General features: G+C 45.9%; 1 protein-coding gene across 2 annotated transcripts; it reads right to left on the bottom strand.

Moving 5' to 3' along the window:
* Positions 1-1,046: 1,046 nt before the first annotated feature.
* CLDN18 (claudin 18) lies at positions 1,047-18,146 on the bottom strand. Of its 2 annotated transcripts, none has more exons than XM_052804517.1 (5): positions 17,927-18,146; positions 4,883-5,047; positions 2,848-2,953; positions 2,386-2,496; positions 1,047-1,761 (listed from the first exon to the last, which is right to left on the bottom strand). In XM_052804517.1, the coding sequence occupies exons 1-5, from the start codon at positions 18,144-18,146 to the stop codon at positions 1,584-1,586; spliced, it is 780 nt and encodes a 259-aa protein (XP_052660477.1). In that variant the 3' UTR covers positions 1,047-1,583. The 2 variants fall into 2 exon arrangements, with proteins under 2 accessions (XP_052660477.1, XP_052660476.1); XM_052804516.1 differs by lacking the exon at positions 17,927-18,146 and adding an exon at positions 9,353-9,572.
* Positions 18,147-19,064: the final 918 nt, after the last annotated feature.

The following is a 19,064-nucleotide window of genomic DNA, read 5'->3' as shown; positions in this document are numbered from 1 at the left end:
TGTGCTCACTGGGAGCGCGACTGTTCAGTGAAACAGCCTGCCCCCCCATTCATGCAAGCCACCAGAGATGCCAGCTAGACTGGTAGCTTGACCTACCAAAAGTCCAACTCTGGAGAAATGTTCAGCTCTACCTCTGATGCCTCCAGAACATGAAACCACTCAAGGGAATATCAGTACTTCAAAACAATTTTGCCAGTTCTCTGCAGAGAACTTGTAATCATTGCAAGTGGGGCTAAAACCTATTGCAGATATCTATCAAAAATGCTACTTTGCAGTTTTTGGACCCCTTTTTTCTCTCTAACTTGTCCCTCAGTACCATTTGCTCTGCTCATAGGCACTTCCCAGAGCTTCACTAGGATGTGCTCTGGAGCCAGGTGGAAGGACCTGCTAATGGCATGCAGCTCTCCCCTCCCATGTAAGTTCTTGTGTGTCTTCCTCTGACCCCTTCAAATAACCTTCCTCTCTGATGGATTGGCTAAAAGAGGCAATGATGTCCCACTAAGGAGTTAATCTTCACATCATTGGGGGAAAAATTAACACAAGGAAGTCCTGATGTCAGTATGGAGTTACACATCTAATGCTCCCTGGGATTTCTGCTCCAAATGTAACTCTAATTAATTCTAAATGAGAAATTCTTCTGGCTTCATTAAAGATGACATCTGTGGGAACGCTGGTCACACACAGAGGTTTTCAGCTATTACAGCAAATATCTAGCATAGGAATAACAATGGATTATACATATTCCCCGGAGAGATCAGAAGAAATAAATACACTTTGGTATCACAGGTTATAGCAAATGTCTAAGTAACATAAATCAGATTAAATATCACAGCAGATCAGCATTGTAGTACAACCAGCAAAGCAAAGGTGTGTCTGAGTAGAAACAGTCACCAGGGAGGAAAATGCCATGACTATGGGGTCTGTATGCATTGGCCACAGCCAAAGGGACACAACAGAATTTACTTAAAATACACAGCAAAATAATATAGGAGACTACTAGATTATAATTTTTGCTTCTCAATCTGCTAAAAAAAAATATTGGGTGGCAAAACCAGAGCAAAGATACACTATCATTTCAGCAAAACACTGTTTTTTTTCTGGTGAACAGAGGACACCAAGGTCACAGGATACTGTTCACCTCTCCAAACTCTGAGAAAGTAGGAGATGATATTGCCTAATTGCATGAAAGCCTACTCAAAGGGAAGACAGCAATGGGGTAGCATTGCTTTTAGATCTGGGCTATTATTCAATGGGAATTTTAATGTATTACAAGAATTAGAAAAGGGCACAAGGCACAATCCTGGTCCTGGATATGAGACTTTATATGTAAAATATGAGCAAACTGTGCTACTCTGAGAGCATAAAAAGGCATCGCTTTTGTTATAGACCTCCTTATGGTAGCCATACTAACAAGCAGTCAAATAAAACTGATGTTCATAACAAGCTAGAATACAACCTCAGAGTAGGGAAACATGATAGAAAACACAATCCTATTTACAGACTGCTTTGTTTGCCTATACTTTTTGCTTTTGAAGTTAAAAATATTTTATAAAAGATAGCATAACTCAAGCCTAGAAAGTCTGCTAGACGTAGTCATATTTTGAAGGGTACGAGCGTCTTCCATCCTCACTTCGAGCAGCTTCTTCATATCCTGTACTCTTCCTAGTCTTTGTTTCAGGTTCGTACCCTGAACCAACCTTATAGGGCCCTGTTCTGTAGGAGATATTCCGTCCCGATGCATTGTAGGACACCGCTTTGTAACTGAAAGAGACACAAGAGACGGCATCAGCCACTGGAGGGTCTGTGACTACCCAATGTTGCACCCTGTGTTCCTGTTTGCTGTTGGATTTTAGGCAACTTCGTACTGTGTCATCACTTGGAGCCACACAATAAGCTCAGACCCAATTATCCATGGACAGACTGCAAGTCTCTTTCATGTTTTTTCATAAACTTATACTTTCTTACCCATGAGTAAATCCTTGGTTCAGTGAAGGACCCACCTAAAATAACAAGCTACGTAGGCATACAAAGCCCTACCTGATGTAAATCATAGCTCAGCTGATGCAGTCTACACCTGCTGATGATCTGCTATGAAATTTGCAATCAAAGCTGCAATGAATGGGCCTGACTTAGCCAGCACATTGCACATTTTAGATTTTAAGATTGATCTCTCCTGCCCTCTCTATTTGTTTGCAAGTCACGTAGTCAGGGAAGGGAAATGGTCACTTTTGACCCATGATACAGGGCAAACAGATGTATCATCATGATAACTCTTGCAACAGGGTTATTATGCATAGACACATCCTGTGGTGTGCTGTCTGTATGCTATCCTGACACCCAAGGTTTCATGCAATACCTTCCCGTGTCTACCACAGATAGGCTTACCGGGATTCTTCTGGAATCAGCCCTCTGCAAGCAAGGCACATCATGATGCCTCCTACAAGGGCCAGGCCACCTGCCACCCAGCCAACAAAGAGGGCTGAGCCAAAGGTGTACCTACAAAACACAGAGACATGGCTGGTTAGTGCTGTGACAGTGGTCCAGCCTGCTTCTTCTGAAACACACTGAACATTGTCATTCTCCTTCTGGCCTTGCAGAAGTTCCCATGAGCACTGTCCTACCTGCAGGCTCACTACCTCCTTCTTGAGCTGCGTGAGCAGAGACATCCCAGCCAATTTGCTTGGACAAGTTATCTCCAGCGCAGATAAGAAAGAGACTCAATAAATCTTCCAAGTCCTGGGACCAGACTCATATGCACCCAGAGTTTGCCTTTCCTTCAGCTGCAGCACACCCTGGCCCTGAAGGAGATCTGCACTGCGGAGCACCCTGAGCCAGTTGACCACATACCTGTTCTGGACATTCTGCATTCCCTGGTACATGTTGGCTGTGGACATCCAGAAGTTTGTGACCAGCATGTTGGCAAACACGGACACTCCAGTGATGGCACACAGGCCTGAGATCAGACAGAAGGACAGACTGAGACCCACATAGTACACACCCAGTCACGTTTGGCTTTGCGGAAGCACCTTAAAGCTCTGGAAAGGCGGGTGAGACACTCCTTTGTGTCCTGGCATGTTCCTTGAGCAGTGGGGAACCACAATGTGTTACACATTTCTGCCAGGATTTCCACACATTTACAATCCAGCAGCAAGAATACAACGTCACGCTACAAAATCCCAAGTCATACCAGCAGGGATCTTTCTACTGATGTTTTCTCACAGAAAATGAGTTTAACAAACAGATCATTTTAGCTGCTGAAAATATCCAGTAGTTCAGTTTTAAAGATTTGTTTTGCAGTGAAAAACATGGGCAAAAGGTTCCCTATCAGAAATTATTTTTTTGAATGGGAAAACACACTGTCTGTCCTGTGGAAGAGGAGATACATTTTGGTTCACAACCTGTTCATCACCAGGTAGTGATGCCTGCCTGACTCTGCCGGCAGCCTGGATGACCAGACTCAAGAGGCAGAAACTTCTTCCATTCATCTGCACAGGTGATCACTGTGATGCTCAGCTGTGATGAGCCTGGCAGCAATGGCATTATCATTTGCGATTTCACTATTGCTCTTCTTAGGAGAGTGATTCATGCTAATGAAGGTCATCATTGTACTGTACACTACTGTGGAACGAGATACAAAACACAGCTAAAGGTCATGTCTGTGTCTGTTGCCAAAAAATATGGACTCCAGCTTTTCTGGGCATCCCAAGTCCTATTTACCCTCACTACACCCACCAAGACCTCTGGGTCTTCCCTGAAACCCAATTACTCACAGCACTGGGAAGGGTCTGAGCAATCAGTGGTGCTTCTGCCTCAGGTCCCCATATAGCCTTCACTATCACGGTACGTCAGCGTTACAGTCTTTAACACTTCTGTCCTGAGAGCAGCCCTTATTTTAGGAAGAAACACTACCTCCACCTTGCAGAGGTGTGACCAAGGGCCAGGTCCACCATGGCACATGGGTACCCAACTCCTTAGCTAGCTGAGACTAGGGACCTTGTTTTGAAATGAGTGACCTCAACCAAGGGATGTCCCATCCCAAGAGTCAGTCATGTCATCATTTTAGACACCCTTTCTTCAGGAATCCATGAGTGAGCTTTTCTGATATCTGCATTGGTCAAATTCTCAACCCACTGACTCAAATGCGTAAAATGATAGATTATAAGTGTAAAATTAAAGCTGTGTGGCAGAAGGTGGTTTCCTCTTTCCACCTTGTACTTATTGTACATCTTTAAGTTGTGTTGTATGTCTCATATCCCAACAGAAGTTAAGTGCTGTTCAACTATAAGGATTTTAAATAGGGACATTCTCCTTCACTTCATTAGGACATGGATTTGATTTGATTATTCATCTCCAAAAAATTGTGGGAAAACCTGTAAGTGGTGTATTAAGCATTTGCAATTTTGAGGTAGCTGGGCAACACTAGGCATTCCTGCAGCCTTCCTGATAATGCAAGGTACTTAAAAATTACAAGCTAGGCTACCATAACCCTGAGAGTCTTAATAAAATTATTATGTATAAAGCCTGAGACTCTTCAAAAAACTATTACACATAAATAAAGGATATAATAGTACACAACAACAGTATACATATAACAAATTAAGATATATATTTTCTTTTTTATCTGTAGGCTGTTTTTTCAGCCTTCCATGTTCTGTCCCATACAAACATCTGTTTTTCTTTTACTAAGCAGAGGTAGAAATCACTTGAACACAGGAGGCCAGGCTGGAAGACAAATGCCAATAACTTCATGCAAGCATCAATGCTCTGGGTTGCTCCAGAGCATCTGCTACCTGTGACCAGAATTGCATGAAGACTTGCCCAGTCCTCAATTCCAGGCAATTGCAATGCCTTGCACATGAAGGACACGACACCACCCACTTACCAGCAACGATAAACATGATGCCGGAGGTCAGAGTCATGTTGGCTTTTGCAGAATCCTCCATGTTGCCGATACGGATGCATTTCAGAGCGAAAATGCACACAAGGAGGCCAAGGATGCCCAGGACGATACCCACAATCATGAGGGCCCTCACAGCCTGGAACATTGCTGCAAAACAAATTGAAAAGAGCCACGCTGAGTGACTGAAGTGAGATTCGTTAGAGCCTGGGAGTTTTTTAAAGACTGTTTCTGTCTAAAAATAAAAGTATTAAAGAAGAAAACCTTGGAAAATAGGCACCGGATCTACTCTCAGCGTTATCTGGGGCACCTCTGGAAATGTGGCTGTCTCAACTTCCCAAAGAGTTTGATGGCTTAGACATAATTTTTTGTAAATGTTCATTGGCACCAGTCGTGATCTATTGAGCTGAATTCGCGGAGAGGAGTTTGTGTACAGCTGGGATAAGCGTGAACTTTTTCATAACCAAATTAATTGAGAAAGCTTTTTTTTTTCTCCCCAAGCAGCAATGAAAGCAGACAGCTCCACCCAGCTATCTGTGGTATTTCCAACTACTGTGTGAATCAACATGGAGGTTTGTGTGTTCCTGCTTTAGAGTAAGAGAAGAGGAAAATCACCTTGACAAACATTACACATACACCAAGAGAGAGCAACAAAGCTTCAGCAATGACCTCCCCCAGCATATCCTTTCCATGGTTATTTGTAATGTCAGACCTGTATAAATCTGTCCATGTTCATTAATACAACACACAAATACCCTAGGCCTGAATTTGTTTAGCAGCTTGCCATCAAGGTGGGAATGCTTGGTTGGAGGCAGGCTGTGATGCTGGTGGGTCATGCCTGTGGGAGCTGAGTGCTACTGTCAATCAGACGAAGGTAGCAAAAACCCCCCAGGCTCCTCTTGGCTGGTATAGAAAAGTAGAGGGAAAAGCAAAGGGAAACTTGTACCTTTTAAAATGGAGAAGTGAAGGGAAAAGGCCATGCATTTGAATACCAAGGTGATTTTCTAATAAGGTAGCACATATCCCATCTTGCCTGAAGTTCAGTGCTGACCGCAGACACTTCTCCTTCCCGTCTGTGCACGTGTCCCTGGCAGAGACAGGAAGGTGGCAGCACTGGCAGAGCACTGAGAGGGGGTGGTCAAAAGTATTTCAAGGGTTGTTGTGATTTGGCTGGGACATTTTGCAGCCTCTTCTTGCTCTCCCATGAGCTCCTGCAGCCCTGGGTTTGGCTTTGATGCTCCCCACACATGAATGTCCCTCTTCAAGGGAAGATGATGGGGGCTCATGATGGACAGAGAAGGGCAGGCAACATATCCTACAGCCCCAGGGACTTCACTCAGCCTGCCTGTCACCCCTTTTGCTGTGCTGGCCAGGATGACCATAGTGCCCAAGGGTCCCATATGGCTCAACTATGAGCAGGAGGCACTGATGCTGGAGAGCAGGGAGAAGACCCTGCTGGCCTTGCACAGGTTGCGAGAAGGATTTATAAACCCTCCCCAGGAGGGCAAGGGTGGGTGCTGGGGTGCCTGTGGGGGTCTCCTTGGTGCTAGAACCATGACGCACAAGGAAGCCAGCGGTCTACCATCCCACAGGCTGGAAATGCACCACCTTCTCCCATCTGGCAGTCCCACTGGGGCTGCTGCTCTTATGACTCAATTTGCCCTTATCAGCTGATAACAAGTGCTAACGAGCCTGGGATTTTCAATCTCCCATTCATCAGCCCCCAGGTGTGAGCTCATTAGTTATTATTCATCAGAGAACAAGAAGCTGGCGAATAAGCCTTATCAGCCCTCAAAGGTTGTTCACGCAGCACCTGATGCAAAGCAGAAAGCTGGAAACAGAAGAACATCACAATACTTATTTGTCTTTACAGTCGCTTAAGCTTCTTTGCAACTGCTTTTGTTTCAGGGCAGGCAGGAGAAGCTGATACTCCAGGGCAGTGTAAGACACTACGGATCATGACAGAAGGTCCTTGTCCCCAAGACAGTCCTTCATTCCTGGGATGCTTGCTACAGACCTTATGGTTCCTAGGTGCCATCACTGTGGTTGTCTCAACCCTTCAAGAAGTGACCCTAAGCTAAGACCTCACAGAGATATTGTGGATTCCCATGAGAGATGTTCCCAGTGCCTTGGGTGCCCGTGGCAGGACACAACAGGCAGGCCAAGCCGAGCAGCTCCTGGGCCATTGCAGTTCTGCTGGAGCACTGAAGTCCAAGTGTGGTGAATCTCCATTGAAAAGGAGCAATCTGCAGCTGTTGGAAAGGAGAGAGGAACACAGCAGGGCACAACAGAAAAAATGCAAAATAGCCATCAGCAGTGATTCCTTTCTCTGTGAAGGTGACTTATGCACCATCTCCACAAAGGGACAGAAAGGAGAAGAAAGTGCTCCCAGGTCTGCTGTGGCACGAAGACCTCTTCACTTGTCTCATGGGACTGAAAGCGAGAGCTGTTTGGAAAGAGAGCACTGCAGTTTCAAGTGAATTTTGGCATCCATCAGAAGTCCTCTGAATAGAGCTGCTTTCCAAAGGTGAATGACTTCCCCTAGAAAGGAGGAGTGGAAGGGCTTAGACAAACAAAATAGGAGACTAAGGAAAAAAAAAATTGTATGGGGAGCACTAGCTAGCAAACAGCCCTATAGTTAAAGTCAAGCACAGAAACTACCTGCCATTTTGCACACACATTTTGCAGGAGGTATGATAACTTTGCTTCATACCTGCACACATATGATTGCTCATTTTGCGCACCTGATTTCCATACGAAGGGACGGTGTGCACAGAAAGTAGTAAAAATGCAAGCCTATTTACCAAAATAAATGTCAGTGGTCTGAAACCGCAGTTTGCATCACTGGGTTCTTCAGATGTAAGTGAAACTGGAGAGTTGTCTTTTCCCCCAGTGTTGCTGTGAGTAGTGAGAGGTGAGTGAAGTAAAACAACTTCAAGTCATCTAAACTAACATCACGTGTATTTCTGTTACTCATACAAAATACAAAGGTGGAAATCTAACTCTATGACTAGTTATGATTAATGGAATATAGAAAGTTTAGGGAAAAAAATGAGTTTTTTAAGTTAACCAAATTCAAGCAGGGACATTCCTTCTTTATGTTTTAAGGTACTCATCAACTAAACGGACACATAAAGAGAACAAAACTGACAGAATATCTCTAAGACACAACAGAAAATGCCTGTGACTGCTTTGCATATTTCCTTATTGCTATATTACCTAAAAATAACATAAAAAGTAAAATCTTGATTATGGCAAATTGGCATCAAAATGATTGTTACTGTTGCCTCATTGCTTTCTTAAAACACAATCACCTACACACAGCATTATAAGGATATGTACATATTTTGAACAACATTTGTATATATAGTTTAATAAATATATTTTTTATTCTTTAAAACAAATGGCCCCATAGGAAAAGTGACTCCAAATATCAGTTTTGCTCTTCCAAATGAAAAAAAGTCACCTAGCAATCCTGAAGCTGCGTACACAGAAACACATTTATTCCATGACACCCCTTGGGACAATCATGGGCTTTTCTCAAAAAGCAAACACTGCAGCCAACACACTGGTCTTCAGCAAAGCACTCCCTCCTGCCTCACAGTAGAGAAGCAAGGCTGGCATCCCTGAGGATACAGGGCTGAGAGCCCACATCATGCTCTTTTCTACACCAGTCAACAGTTGCAAAAGGCACTAGTGCTTGCTTGTACCTATTTGCAGTTGTGCACCAAGAGTGAAAAACACTCTCGGGGCTGTATTTATTGCTAGCTGGCAGGGCACAGGCTCGAGAGGTCACAGGGAAGCATGTCAAGCCAGGCTGGCTGCTCCCCACCCATGGGCCCAGCTAGCTCTGGAGCACTGAAATACTCTCTTTTTGTAAAGTAAGCAAGCAAATGAGAAAGTAATACCCCTCTGCAATCTACCTCTGTAACCACTAAAACTCCCCAGGTAACGTGAAATGACCGAGTGCACCTTTCCCTGTCTTGCCCTTCCTACATGCACTGCTCACAGACAGATTTCTTCAGTTCCTTTTTGCTCTTTGGGAAAAAAAAAAATCAATTGTTTTCTGTAGAAACCATTATTCTGATAACAATGCAAAATTACATGCAGCTGTTTTCCTTGTATTTCAGTTCAAAGGGACATAATATCTGTGGGGTTAAACATACTCACTCTCCTCACATCAGCGGAGCTGTGCTGATTTATGCCAGCAATGGGGCTGAACCCATGATGCTCATCCAGAGATCACCTACACATGCTCCAAGCTGTAACCTCCACTGAGTAAAGGTATTATTTTGGTAACAAATATGCACATATTTTTATGCTCATACACTGAGTAGCCTGGAAGTTTTAATCCTCACAAAGTGCTTTAAGGTATCTGCTCCTGCTTTTGGATGAAAACTGTGCGGAGCTACAGGAGAGCTCCTGGGTTAAACCTGGTGCATCTTTTGCCCCTACCTGGCAGCCCAAGAATGGTGAAATATGGCCGGCATTCTGTAAAGCCAGAGCTCTGCCGCACGCAGCTCCTCCACAGTCCCTGATATTGGAAGACGGCCGTGACCGGGTTGTCATACAAGTCCTGCGTGCTCCACATATCCATGGCAGTGGACACGATGCACCCCGCAACACCCAGCGATGAAACAATGAACGCCATCACCTGGCAGATGGTCGTGGACATGGTGTCTCCCCTGGACGGAGGAGGCGAGACAGACCTGATGAAGCCGCAGACCTAATGGGAGCACTGAAGTCCTCTTGACTGAGCCACCAGAAATGCAGCAGCTCTTATCAGATGCTTTCCATTGAGCAGTGTGTTTGCTCAAAGTGTTTTTGCAAGATAGTCCAGTTTCACTCTTGCCGCGTAGGTTTGTGCTGGCAGGGCCAGAGATATGATTTTGTCCTTTAGAAGTGCTTGTCCTTCCCCAGCTAAGCAGCCACGCTCCATCAAGTGTTGGGCAACCCACTTGGAACATGCGCCATCCCCCCACCGAAACCCTTTGCTGTCTATCTGGCTTCTCCTGCGTGCTTGGCATGGTGCAAATGTGCTGAGAGGGGCAGAGGGAAGGACCATATTCCCAGGTGAACTCAGCCTCCCTGGCCCTCTGCTTACGCAAAGGGGGAGTAGATCTGCCATCAGACCAAGATAGGGACATCTCTACACCTGGGCACCCATGCAGGCATCCACATAAGAGGCGCAGTAAGACATAGGGACTCCAGCATTGAACTCTGTGGGAGGATACAGGGCCACGAGCTCAAGCCAGGGAACAAACAGGGACATGGCTACTCCTTGCAGCCACTTTGAGCATCACCAAGGTTGCCTCAGATGCTGACCATGGCACAACCCAGGGCACCAAGCCAAGAGCCCCAGACTGATGCAGCAAAGCTCCTGCAGCCCTGTTCTCCTCCCACCCACATCCCCATCACCTGTCACATGGCCCCACTGAAACCCATGTGGGGAGGAGAGGGAGGGTGCAGGGACCATTTGGAAAGTGCCTTTTTACAGGTTCTTGCCTGTATTGGCTGAGGGAATGGTCCTGGAAAAAGGGGCGGGGGATATAAAAATTAGGAAATTAATAATCTCTTTGCACGGTGGAGAAGTGCTGGGCTCAGGGGAGCAAAATAAATTTGCCATGCCACTCTGCCAACAGAGCGCAGTGAGTTACAAGGACCTTCCAGACTTCACGCTCATCCATTCTCATCTAATACCCTGCTCCGACTGATTTACTTCAGCCCTGACCTAGAAACAAATTCCCGCTTTAACCAGTACTGATACCGCTCTGTGCCACAGGCACCGTCTATACCATTGCCTGGATGTGAAGCCACGTGAAAGCCACCAGGAAGAGAGGAGAGGCTGATTTCTGTGGGTAGATGAGTTACACTGGGGTTATTACATGTTGGCTATTGCTTCTGCATTCTGGAGAACAACCACCCAGGACACCCCTTTTGCTTTTGGGGCTGTGCGGCAAGCTGGTGGGCAGCAGACAGAGATGCTTTTGCACTGGACTCTGCTGTAGCAGCCAGAGCACAATTCACATGTCTAGCAGCCACAAATCACAGCCACCAAAGCCCTCCTGGGTCAGGCACAAGATGTCTTTGCTTCCAGCAATTTTATTCAAATTTAGTCATTTTCAGTGACTTTGGCAAGTTTATATCAGAGGAAGGGTTAGCTCCAACATATCTGAAGGTCGGAAGTTGCCAGCAAAAATAATAGCGTGAACAAAAAACAGAAGTGAGCCCTCAAGAACCAGAGGTGGTAAGAGCTGCTTATCCTCAGTGAGGGGAGAGGGCATGCTGACTAACATTCCTCATCTCGGATAATGCTTTATGATTAAATCAGGGCTGGAAAGGACCTCAAAGCTGGGAGGACAATAAGTGCTAAAGCAAGTAATATGGCCAGACCTCCATCCCATCCTTCACTGCCCCACAGCCAGAATTGTGTCCCAATCAGAAAAGCTGGTTGCACCCAAGCCCTGATGCTTCCTCCGCAGCTCTCCAAGACTCCTCTCCTTCTTCGTGCCCCAGGACTTGCTGCCTTCTTGCCATCTAGTGGTAAGACCACATAACTTTTTCCAGGCTAGACCACTTCAAACCATGTCCCAGGGACAGACATTCCTCTGGGACATAACCCCTATTCCCAAAGGCGGTATCACCCTGCATCTTTAGTGTGCAATGGCTTGAAGGGCTGCACAGAAAAATGGACCCATGGACTGGTCACAAATAAAAATAAACCCTGGGGAGGAAAAAGAAAAGGAGGCAAGGGGGGATACAAAGGCCAAACATGTTTTTCCAGATTTTTTTCCCCAAAACCTCTACCACTTTTTAAATTACTGTTTTTTCTGCTAAATTGGACATCTGAGTGGTTGCATGAATACCAGTGGACGTGGCCCTCCCGTGCACCATGCCCACGTGTTTGATTTGCTGGGAGGGGAGCCACCACTCCTTCCTCTAATCCTTTCTGCTGGTTTTGGCTGCGTGCAGCTGGAGCAGCTCTTCAAGCCAATAGGGACCTTTTCTTCTCTGCATCTCCCCCTCCACCATTTCACACCCCCAAGCCCTGTTGTTCCCCCCAACACACTTATTGGAAAGAGGGCCATCCCCTGAATTGCCCCTAATTGTGCCCTGAGCCGGAGTCTGCCACCCAGGCAGTGCTGCCTTGCTAACCTTTCCTTGGGGTTATAGTTTTCTCCTGCTGATGGGGGATGCCATTTCTCATCATCCATTTTACTCAGGGGTATTGAAACTCCAGAGCAACAGTGGAGCAATCAAAAAATATCATCAACAGTCTCCGGGCAAGAAAGCCTTGGGTCAACCAGTCTGTCTTTGATTTTGGGGGCCAGATTGAATCATGTCTCTGAAGAGGATAAACCAGCACAGGGTTACGTATTCCCCCCTGAAATCTCATGCATCCTCCCTCCAAAAATGGAGCTGAGAAAGCAACTTCAGTAACAAGGGTCATGCTGCAGTCCTTAGCTAAGAGTCAAACACACACCCAAACATGCTCAGCACTCCAGATGTTGTTGTCTTTGAAAGATTATTGTGTTTTGGTGGGGGTTCTATTTGCTCATCCCTAAGAATGTTGCCTAAGGTGCTATCCAGCCATCCCAGCATTAGGTGCTTGCCATTTCTCATGCTCTGATTAGCATCACACTTGTAAACACTGGGAACTCAAAGCTCCCACAAATACTTTCCTCAGTGGTTGGTTGAAGCAAAGTTCTAGAGAAAAAACACAAACTTGTTTCCATCCCAGCCCTTCCCCTAGCCCATTTTCTCTGCCTTTCTGAAATGTTCTTATTTTAAGCTTATTTTTAACGGCTGTTTCTGAGCCACTCATGATAGGGGAAAAATATATTTCCCTTTGCAAAAAACTCATCACCCCATTTTCCCAGCACCAAGCCCAATAACAGAAGATCACCTGGGAGTTTTATCTGAACTGTTGGCTCAGAGCACAACCTGAAAAGTGGTTGGGTGATAGGATAGCTGTAGAGTATGTCTAAGCATCTTTACTACAATCTGATGCTCATGTCCAGCCACCCCAGGAGATGTCTACAGCGAGGAGTGGTTGAAGGACGGGGATCTCTCTCCAAGCACATGCCTGTTGCTCAGACTCCAGCAACGTGGTTGAATGCTTGGGCCAGAGGGCTTGCCACGCCACGTGGTGATGCTGAGCAGTATCTAAGGAAGGGACATGGTGGGGAGGCAGCTCTTGCAAAGGCCAAGCTTCCTCACCAAGGAGCAGAGAACAGAGCTCCCACTCTGACTATCAGGACGTCTCCAGCAGTTTACCCAAACTAGGAAAAGGAAGGGTACTTTGTGGCCACTCCCCTCTGCAACCTTTATTTCAGCTCATACTTGCTTTATCTATCCAGGCATTGACTCTATATTATCTCAAAACCGTTCACTGGCCCCATTGCAACTCCTGAATGTTATCACTGCCTCTCCCATAAAAGCCACCTACAGCTCATGTTTACTTTAAAATTTGCAAATATAGCTCACACCCTGCCAGTCAATTCCAGCTTGTTCAGACCGAAACAAAGCAAACCCACCCTTCTCTTTCTGTCCCTCCATTGCTGAGAGGACCACAGCTTCCAGGAGCATGTGGTCCACCAGCTCACAACATGAGAAAGGCTGACTGACCTTTCTGAAACTCAGTGGGGAAAGGGCTTCATGGAAGACCCCCGTCCGAGTTCAGACCCACTCTATCCCACTGGTCTTCAGGTGGTCCAGAGGGGCCTTTGAGGTCCCTCAGCAGAGTCAGGGTGCATGAAGCTGCATCCTTCCCTACATGCCTATGAGCTGCAGCCCAGCTCCATATCTCCACAGCCTCTTGCCATTTCTCCTGCCTTGCTCCTCAGCCCAGATCCTTTAGAATTATTTTTCATGTCTCATCCTTTTGTGGCGTAAAGGCACGAGACAGGAGCAAGGATGCGATGCACACATCTAGCTTCCTGACATCCCTTGCTGGGCTCTCTGCCACCTCTCCACACCCTGAGTGTCACAGGGGATTGGGGTGCCCAAGACCTCTCTAAGGGTCTGACATTAGCTTTTTCCCCATCCCCACACCTCCTTCAGCTCCTGCGGTGAGTGCAAACCCACCACTGCCTCACGCGTACCCTTGGTAGGTTATATGAAGTCTCCAGCCCACCTGGGCCACCTAAAGCCTTCTGTGCACGAAACAGTCAAAAGACTTTAAGCAGGTTACAGCAGTTGCCTGCAGACATTTCAAAATTTGGAGCTGAACTGACTGGGTTAAAGGATTTTAAGTAGCAAGCAGAGCTTGGAAGAGACTTTACCGTGGCCATCACCAGTGGAGGATTGTGACACAGCAATTAGCAGTCCCCATCCTTACAAACTTTGGGCACAAAACAGTTGCATGGAGCAGAGATGCTGTTTCCTTGGCCAGTGGGCTCCCCTGTCTCCAAAATCCCTAGAGCAAGGGTTTTACTAGGGTTATGTCACAAAATGTGCCTTGGTTGTATGAAATAAAAGAAAATCTTGTCAGAACATTGATATAAAAGAAGAAAGTCCAGAAATGCCAACATTAAGACTTCCCAGACATGAATTCTCCTCAGGGAACACCTACACATCTCTGCTACCTAGCACCAGCAATACTGAAAGCAGTTGTTTTATGCAGAAGTCTGGCCAGTCACAATTACATTCCCATGGGCTATTTTTACTCTGACCCCTCTAGCAACACATACCCTTTTACTAGTTGGAGAATTTTAACAGGGTGCTCTCAGGCTTTCAAAGTTTGATGTTGGAAAAGCAAAAATATTCTTATATTTCCAGCCTTTTGTTCCACAGCAGAGAGACGCCTCAGCCTTTCTGAAACAGTCAAAAGGGTTTTTGACTTGAGAACAAAATGGCCTTTCAAAAATGGCTGAACTGGTCTAGCTGAAGAGGTCTGGAAAAAAAAAAGACCAAGACAGACAACAGGAAAATTACTGCCCATGTTATTGTAGTTTAGCAAACTTGTAAGCAACTGAAAAATGTTCCTTTTAGTAGAAAGAGCCTTGTGACTTCCGCACTAGGTGAAACTACCAGCCTTGCCAGCTATTGCTATTTGTCTGTTATTTGTGTGTTCAAATTCAGATCGTGTCCTCCAGACACTCACAGTAAGGTCTGCTGACACACCAAAGCAAGCAGCAAAAAATAATAAGGGAAAGCAAAATCAGAACAAACAGGCTTAGTTCTCAAGTGACATATTTCACCAGAGACTGACTGTTTATAGCTGAGCAGTGAGGGTGAGAGCCATAAACTACCTGTGTTATTTCTTATTTTCATCTATTATCTTGATTTTTCCTCAATCTATTTGAAATTAAAATTCCCAACTAAATTGAAGATAGATGATGGGCAAGACAAGTTTAATCTTTGCTATGGGAGCGAGGGATCGAGAAAAAAAAAAATCCTCAGAAACCAAAACTTCATTGATGTACTCAGGTCGCCTCGCTGCTTTGCTAGAGTCCTATTATTTTTATTCACTCTGGCACTATTGTTCCCAATATAAATTGCTATTGTCAGAATAATAAATAGGGGTTTATAATAGAAATGCTGACAAACCATTAACTACGGTGTGGTTAGCAAGGGGGGTTTAATGGAGATCAAGGTGCAGCACACTTAAAATAAACACTGGCATGATCCACTTAAATAATATCCTCGCAAATTGATATTTTGATTTTTAGCATTTTCCACCACCACCACACCTGGCTGGGATACAGTTGCCTTTCGCTGGTGGTGGGTAGGAAGAAATGCCCATAGGAGCAGATGAATTCAGGAGATGGAGCCAATCTATAAAGCACAGCAGTGGGGCACTTGTTTTTGCACCAGCTTCTCCAGAGACTGGAAGCAGACAATATATAAGAGGAGGGAAAAGTGAGGACGGACAGGGTGGGAGAGCAAGGGAGTGAATTCAGAAGTCCAAGCCCTGTTCATTAAAAAGAAAGGAAAAAAAAATCCACCTCACTTTGTAGGGCAGTGCTGATGGCACCAGTCTCAAAAAGCATCTCGTCAGGACAAAAAGTACATAGTCATATGCCTACACACTGGCGGGGACGGCACTGACTCTCCAACAGCACTGAGGATGAGGATGGCAACTTTGGGGCGTTCAGGGTCCCACCAACCTTTATTTTTAAAGGTTGTGCTTTATTCTTTGGGCTTTTTTTTTAATCCTTTTTTGTAGGCAACTGCAATAAGCCCAGCAAACACACATGGTAATTCCACTCTCAGGTGACCAGTTCCTTAGAAACCCTGACATTTAGGATAGGATGCTCGTTTCTGTCTGTAACTGGGAAGGAGCCACAGAGCTTGCTAGATGTAGCTGAGGAGGGACAGATCAATCTCCCGCAGCCCATCTCCTAAATGAAGGAGATCCATCCCCCCAACATTGCTGTGTGTTTCCATTTTAGGAAATTAATACCCACTCTACAGACACCAGACTGGAGGCTTGGGAATGGCAAAAAATTTGCTAGTTTTTTGCTGTAATGCTTAGATTAGTGATGGAGGTATTTTGAAAGAACAAAAAAACCCCAAATCTCAAGTATTCTGGTTTCTTCAAAGATTAAAGTAGTTCCCAGAGCTGAACACTTGAAAAGTTTAATTGCTTCTTCTGTAGAGTTACATTTTCTGTAATTTTAAGCTTTTAAAGCTGAAGAACTGAAGAAGTTCTGCAGTGTGTTATGGATATATACGTGCATGGGACAGATTTGCTTTTTACACCTCTATTTGTTCCTCATATGGCAACTTTAATCTCTTTTCCTATAAGCAATTAGCCTACTACCTGTCCTGCACACATTTTCCCTTGGTGAAACTGCTCGGCTTTGCTGACTTCAATAGCAGTGTGTGAATACAAGCCCTGCACAAACATCCTTCTTTGGATGGCATCTTTCATTTACTCGTACCTGCTCCAGCACACAGCTTTTGCTAGAGGCTGCACAACTGGATGCCCAGGCAGGATCAGGCCCATGTCCTTCTAGGAAAATGCATGTCTGCACCCCAGAGTCTGTGTGAACAAAGAGGGGCATTCAAAGCCATGGCTGCAGCAAGAGGAAGATGCTCACAGGCATCCCTGGCACCTGCACAGGGATGCTGCAGCACAACTAACGTCAGACACCAGTTGGGAATGAGGATCCAGGGATGAGCAACATGGAAATACAGCTTGGGGGATGAAACACCTCTCCTACTGGTGTCTGTGGCCACAGCTGCATTGGGTTATACTGGTTTGATTTGCACAGAGACAGACTGCTTGTGAAAGAAGCTTTTTTTTTGTGCACAATGCTTATTTCTGTGTGTTTTGGAAATGCCATTTTGCAGAAGTTCTGCAATGATTTGCTGATATAATTGGCTTCTTCCCTCTATTCTTGCTGTGTCAAAGCACAGAGGCTAGATGGATATAATAGTCTAAGTGCCTTTTTTCTCACTGTATTAAGGCAAGAAGAAAACCCAGATAATCCTGTTGTAACCTAATTGTTTGCACCCCTAGATACTCTGCGCACAAACAGGACAGCAATGATACCCGTGGAAGAAAAAACTGGAACCAAAGGAGAATTAGGGAGAAATCCAGCCTGGTGGTGTTAACCCGTACAGAAATACAGTGAACTGAACTGTGACATATCCTCTTAGAAAAGGATCTTCTCCAATGCCAAGAATATTAGTGGTTTCTGGTGGGAAGCCACGCACAGCCATGCAGCTGGGGTAGGAGTGTATACCCAAGCTGCCAATGGCACAGGGGACTAATCACCCCACAGAGCAGCCACTGCCCCAGGTGTATTGCCTGGACAACACCACAGGATCCTAATGCATAATCAGCTGTAATGAGTTTTGCTGAACCTCAGCTTGGCCATGGGAGGGGTTTCGGGTTGAGATACCTCCAAGGGACCTGTCATGCAAACAGGGTGAGCACCCAAGGTCCCTTTTGGCTAGAATTTGGGTTCCCCACTCTGCATGGAAAATCACCCATCACCACCACTCATGCACGGCTTCTGGCATGCGCCAGGGCCTCTGCCCTCCCACCTCTTTGCTCTCGCAGCCAGCAAGCCCTACCTGGCAGCCCCAGGATGGTGAAGTAGCCGCGGCATTCGGTGAAGCCAGAGCTCTCCCGGACACATGTGCGCCAGAGGCCCTGGTAGTTGAACACCGCCGTCACCGGGTTATTGTACAGGTCTTGGGTGCTCCACTGGTCCATGCATGTTGACGCGATGATGCCTCCTATTCCTAAAGCAGACACCACGAAGCCCATGGACTGGCATATCGTTACAGACATGGCACCAAGAGCTCAGTAGGCAGGTCCTCAGCACACACAAGCCTCCACAAGCTGGGTCTGGGGCAGGCAGCCAGGGCAGAAGGGACTTTTAGCTGGAGGCACAGCCTACGTCACGGACGGGAGTCAGGAGAGGTCTGGTCCGCGCTATACAAACCTAGCCTTTCCCTTTATCTGTTTCGGTGAGATAATTTTCCTCGCTTGGTACCAAGAGCCATTTGTTACGCTCGGCATGAACACCTCGCTCCCTGTTTACCTTCTCCCTCCAGGCAGAGGTGCAGCCAGCGCGGGGAGACAGGTACCAGCGGGTCCCTCTGAAACAGCTAGGGGACATCTTCTGCAGAAATGACTGTGTACTCCAGGAGACCAAGCACAGAGATGCTTAAATTGGATGAAACAGATAAAAATTACGGAGAGCCTAATCCTTTCCTGGCAGGGATGATGCTTTTGAGCCAAGCGGAGAAGCATTTATTAGCATGCCTCTCTCTAGGGATGTTTGCTCAACCAAAAAATTTAAGCAAAGGTAGTGTATAAAAGAGGATAGCATATAGCAAAGGACAGTGCACTGATGTTTGGATGGTCCTTGCTGCTTGGTAAAGTCAGGCTGGGAGCCCACAGGAAAGGCAGCAGTTGCTGAAGAGTGAATGGTGTGAACCTGCAGTTCGCTGTGAGAGGACCAAGTCTGGCAGGCAGACCAAGGAAAAAAATAAACAGAAGCAAAGGTATATCCTCATTCGCTATTGCTTTATCCCCCTCATCCAAATAAGAATTTTGACATGTTTAGATGGACAAAGAATGAGGGCAAGGCAGACATGTTGCTATGTATTACTGTAAGACAAGAGCACCTAAGAGACCTAACCTTACCACAGAAAGTCACTTTGTTGGGTAATGTCCTTTTTGCCTGTTCTGCTACATCCCTCA

Source organism: Harpia harpyja, chromosome 12 (genome assembly GCF_026419915.1).
Source record: "Harpia harpyja isolate bHarHar1 chromosome 12, bHarHar1 primary haplotype, whole genome shotgun sequence".
Classification (NCBI taxonomy): Eukaryota; Metazoa; Chordata; class Aves; order Accipitriformes; family Accipitridae; genus Harpia; species Harpia harpyja.
The sequence above is the reverse complement of the archived record's forward strand: the minus strand, read 5'-3'. Positions and strand labels throughout refer to the sequence as shown.

Coding starts and splice junctions, on each gene's coding strand:
- CLDN18 (XM_052804517.1), bottom strand. CDS start 18,146: ATGTCTGTAACGATATGCCAGTCCATGGGCTTCGTGGTGTCTGCTTTA. Junction 2,954..4,882: donor CATCATGTTTATCGTTGCTG/GTAAGTGGGTGG, acceptor GTCTGATCTCAG/GCCTGTGTGCCATCACTGGA. Junction 2,497..2,847: donor ATGCAGAATGTCCAGAACAG/GTATGTGGTCAA, acceptor TGTGTTTTGTAG/GTACACCTTTGGCTCAGCCC.